Genomic DNA, 5,000 nt, shown 5'->3' with positions numbered 1-5,000 from the left:
TGGCGATGCGATTTTTTAAAAAAATTGTGGCATCGCCAGTGCGCAGTGAAAATCACCTGTAGTGTGTAGCAACCCTCGCACAATTGCAAGAAATTGAATGAGTTGAATTTTTTGCAATAAAGTTGCAAACTTTGTCAATCATTTAGCCGCACTGCAACATTTTGCCTTGCAGTCGTGACAATTTGTGATATGTCCAGGGATTATCGAGCCAATCAGATGCAAGAACATCATCAGTGTTTCGGTTTTTACCACATGATGGATGCTGAGCAGTATTCAAAATCAATTAAATTTATGGAATAAACTTTTTCGCTCATGGAAAAAACCTCCTGGTTTCTCCCTCTGTTTTTCTTTGTCCATCAAAAGGACATATATTGCGGAGGAAATCGCAGTGTTTGTCGTCCTCCTTTTTTTTGTTTGTTGACTAATAAAATTCAAACTCAGTCTTCCGAGGTTGCATGAATTGTGAAAAATTTGTTACTAAATGTAGCCACCACTGCTTGTTGGCGATGCAAACGAAAAATCACTAGTGTAGCTGCGGCTTGTCACTGAGACTGTGATGGTGTCAAGGGCTCACATCGTACTAATGACTGGATTATTATTTGCCAAAATTTAATATTAAATTTTAAATTTCAATGGGTTTCTGAGAAAGAAACTTTCATTTATCAGTTAGGAATGAGAAATTGGTCAGTAGGCATGAATTAATGTTTTGGTGCTTGGCAACAGTTGCAAGACATATAATTGTTATAATGTGGAAGAGCTGACAGGTGTACAGCTGTAGTTGTGAGTAGTTTTGCATATTGCTATTCTTAAGGAGGATTTCGAATTTTTTGTGCCAGCCATCTATTAATTCCATTTAATTCTGTATTTAAGGGAAAAGATTGCTTATTGGTGGTGACTTTATTCAGTTGTGGAGTTGTGAACATCACCAACAGCAAAGGAATGAACTTGAAAAGAATGTGTCTTGGACTTGCATTTGGGCCTGCAAGTATGTTTTAAAATTTTCAAATTTGAAACCTAATCACAAGAGTTTAGTTTAGTGATCTTTGCCCGAATTTCAGTAAAATTAATATGAAAGCAAACCAGTGACTTAAATGTTAGCGGATCACTGGACTACAGGGGTGTACGATTGGAGGTTGTTGTTGTGATTGTAAACCAAGACTCAAGGATCTGGTTTCTGTCGGCCCAAACCAGTGACTTAAATGTTAGCGGATCACTGGACTACAGGGGTGTACGATTGGAGGTTGTTGTTGTGATTGTAAACCAAGACTCAAGGTTCTGGTTTCTGTCGACCCATTAGGCCTGGCACAAAAAATCATTTTTGCTTTTGGGCGCTGTATTGTTTTGTGATTAAAACAACCTAATAATTATTATTCTAGCAGTCTCTTGTCCCGGAATCGTTGCAGTCGTGGCTTCCATTCCAGCCAGACCAACATCCAGGTCTTAAATGAAACAAATGAAACAGTGCTTTCTTTTCAAAATGGGCCAGATAAAATGCCAAATGGGTGAAAATTTCCACATTTTCTTTTTGCAGTATGGTAAACCTTAGATTGTTCACTAATCATTATTGATTTCTTATAATTTCTCTATCAGGCCGTCTGTACCAATCCACCTGTTGCAGTTTTCTCCTGATGGAAAATATTTTTCCTCTGTTGGGAAGGTACCACACTCTCATGTATCTTTCCTTTCTTTTACATTAATTTATTTTTGACAGCTGAACTTCTTACATTTCTCTTCTTTGTTTTCATTGTTAAGACAAACAAAACTATGCCATCTTCAGAAGTCAGCTTTGAACTGTAGCCTTGATATCAAAACTCCAACACATTACGTTTTTGCCATTAGCAGTTACTTCATGACATAGATAATTTCTTTTTTGAGGATAACTTCATGTCAAAGACATGATACATGAGAGTGTAAAGTATGAAATCTGTGATTTTATAATAATTTGTACAGTTTAATTAGAAGATACTTTAAAGAATTATTTATTTTCTTTTTTTGTTATATTCAAGCATGACCGACTCATAAAAGTGTGGTTTGACAATAATCAAGGTAAGAGTGACTGTATGTTTCAGGAATATCAGAATATTATTACAGAATCTACTTCCCATAGTCATGGATGAACTCCTAAAAAATTGACTCCAAAAAACTCCATGTATCTCTCTTAAAATACCGGTACATGTACAAGTGTTAAATGGCCATTGATTGACAAAAAAAACTAACTCTCTGTCATTCCTTGTATGTGTTCTTTGCTGTGAAATAAGATGTCTAATACCCACAACTTCCTCCTGTCTGACCTTTTAGCTCAGTCAGAGGTTGTGGGTTCAAATCCAACTTTGGTCAGAGTTTCTCTCTGTGGGCTCACTTCCATTACAAGGTGTCTATGTTACCTAATAAAGATAGCACTTAGAATGACAATCTAATAGGTTTCTCTATTGAAAATTGAATTTTTATAAGTGCAATGTTCTTGGCCAACATTTGAAAAAAAAAGTACCACTAGATGAAGTCCATCTTACAACTCACAGATCCAGGCAATCATTAAACAATACCTTCAAATGTTCTATCCTGCATGACTTTTGATGTATATTTAGTATTGAAAACAGCATTTTAATCTTTTTTTCAGTCAATCCGTGGTATAGAAATGATGAGGTGGAGTCTCAAGGGAGTGGTGTTTTGGACTACACATTTATTTACTTGGCTCATCCCGGACCTGTCACTGGGTTTTCATGGCGAAAAACAAGCAAATACATGCCTGTGTACGTAAAATGCCTACAATACACAATTGTTAAGTACACCACCAAAAGCCCTTGATGATTCAAAGCTTTGCACTACATTCTCGATGCACCCAAATTTAATATGAATTATGGTGATTGGTTTTTGTTTGGTTGTTTACTTTTTTTGCGATGATCCTGCACCGAACACACCAATTTTCAAGAACATAACCAATCAAAAGTTTGTATTTATTTATTTTCAGTTTAATAATGTTGCAAGTTGAAAGTGTTCATGATCAAGGTCAATTTGACAGAAAATGGCAACAGTTGTGTTCTTGCTTTTGAAGCTTTTTTTTTCCTGAAGGTGTTTATTAGGATATTACACGTGTATTCCAATAATAGATTAGCTATGATTGGTCAGTTTGGCAAGATGTATTGCTCTTTGAATTTTATTGTATCCTCTCCTGCCCAGTTTGATTACTAAGAGAACAAGAAAAACAAATCCAAGCTACCAAGCATTATTTTATTGATTAATCATCTATGTCTACATCATTTTCAGCTCCACTGTGGTAAACTGCCTACTCACATCCTGCATTGATAACGTTTGCCGCATTTGGTGTGAGACAGTCAAACAATGCGACCGGAATGACCCAATTTCACCTTCCAAGCAAAATAGCAATAAGTGCTTGTGGCATTTAAGGGAAGGACAAGCAAAGGAAGAAATGTCAGCTGATCCATTACTGCGATATCAACTTTGCTCAACTTTGCAATTTCATGTAGCTGCTGCAGTGAATGCTTTGAGTGACATTCCAATACTGTCGTCACTTGATTCAATCTCAAGTGAAAATCACAGCAGCTTTGTTCTTCACTGGTTGAACAACAAAGAAATCCAGTTCACCATGGCTGCTGAGTCATGTCTTGGAGCTCCAGTTCTTGCTCTGGAAGTTGAAAGTATGGATATCAGTGAAGATTCTTCTATCACTGACAGTGAAGCAGAAATTTTAGTGCCAAGTGATGACGATGTAGAGCGTTTTCTTAAATGTGAGTAACTTGTATGTCGATTTTATTGTTTGATCCTGTCTGAATCTGAGCATGTAGAACAAAAAGACATAAATTGGCTTTGTAGCCCTTCAGGGATTTTACCCAAAACAAGAAAGGTATAAAACCTCATTCACAGTCTTTGACACTCATTATCTGTCTGTAATCTTCACACAAAAAGAAGAATGCTAGTTTTCTCTTCCCTCCTCTTCGTTCAGTGTGATCTGTGAAACAATGTGAAACATTTTGGTTCACAGGTCATGAAGACGTTACTGTCTAACAATTCAGTGCAAAACATTCAGTTTTTAAAAGAGGGGAAAACACAGAAAACTTAGAGATCTGCAAAAGATTAAGTAGAGGTAGGAAAAAAAAAACACGGGGTAAGATTTGCTAGACCTGAGCAGCTATTATAATTATGTTAAATCTCTCTAATACAATATTATGTTTTCTTTTCAAGTATCTCCAGTTGTAAACCGGAAGAGAGATAAACATTCCCATGAAAAGGCTAAAGAACTGAGAATGTCACCTTCACCAAGAGCAAGGACACCTTTAGATTACCTAAAGCACCTTCAAGAAGACACTATTAGTGCCATCGAAGAATCAAACACTTATGCTGTAGTTGTATCATCCTGTATAGTCAACCTTCTTCATGATTGGTTCAATAGCCCTGACACGCTCCTTGCTGTCCATCCTGTTGATGGGTCTCTCTTAGTGTGGCTTGTTGAGTGGCTTGATGTACAGAATGGTGTGCCTTACAGACAGCCTCAAGTTAGCTTTCTGTCACGCATTCCAAGTGTACTCACTCCAGCGGATGCTAACTCATTGCTGAACAAACTCATGGTGTATTGTCCCAGGGAGGACAAAGTGAGAGCGCTTAAGGATGTTCTGATAAATAAGGGAGACTTGATTTCTCCCGGTTGCAGAAAGCAACCAAAACCCAGTTCCATGGCACTTAACATATCCAGGTCAAGTTTTAGTGGTATGTCAGGGGGGACACATCCAACAGCTATGATGATCTCTACTCACAGGGATGGGGCTCTGAATCTCTGGCAGCTTGCTTTTGCGGACAACTCTGCATTTTCCACCATAGTCAGTGTTTCTCATCACTTACGCAGATGTGGACATAGGTATCCCATTACTAATATCTTGGCACACCCAGAACTGCCACTGATGCTTTCAACATCCAGCCATGAAATTGAAGGAAAGAGTGACACAGATTTTTTCAGTCTTCCGGATGATCTCAAAGGAAAGTCTCGA

General features: G+C 37.6%; 1 protein-coding gene across 1 annotated transcript in view; it reads left to right on the top strand.

Moving 5' to 3' along the window:
• Positions 1–5,000, top strand: part of LOC138038328 (dmX-like protein 2) — a 42,551-nt gene that overhangs the window by 2,696 nt on the left and 34,855 nt on the right. The window contains exons 5-10 of the mRNA XM_068884133.1: positions 871–985; positions 1,591–1,657; positions 2,007–2,046; positions 2,618–2,750; positions 3,265–3,746; positions 4,201–5,000. The exon at positions 4,201–5,000 is cut by the window's right edge and continues 1,890 nt beyond it. Coding sequence (XP_068740234.1) covers positions 871–985; positions 1,591–1,657; positions 2,007–2,046; positions 2,618–2,750; positions 3,265–3,746; positions 4,201–5,000 — 1,637 coding nt within the window. The remainder of the gene's footprint in view (positions 1–870; positions 986–1,590; positions 1,658–2,006; positions 2,047–2,617; positions 2,751–3,264; positions 3,747–4,200) is intronic.

The sequence above is a fragment of the Montipora capricornis genome, chromosome 2 (genome assembly GCF_036669925.1).
Source record: "Montipora capricornis isolate CH-2021 chromosome 2, ASM3666992v2, whole genome shotgun sequence".
Lineage (NCBI taxonomy): Eukaryota > Metazoa > Cnidaria > Anthozoa > Scleractinia > Acroporidae > Montipora > Montipora capricornis.
Note: the sequence above shows the minus strand (reverse complement) of the source record. Positions and strands in the feature narration are given on the sequence as shown.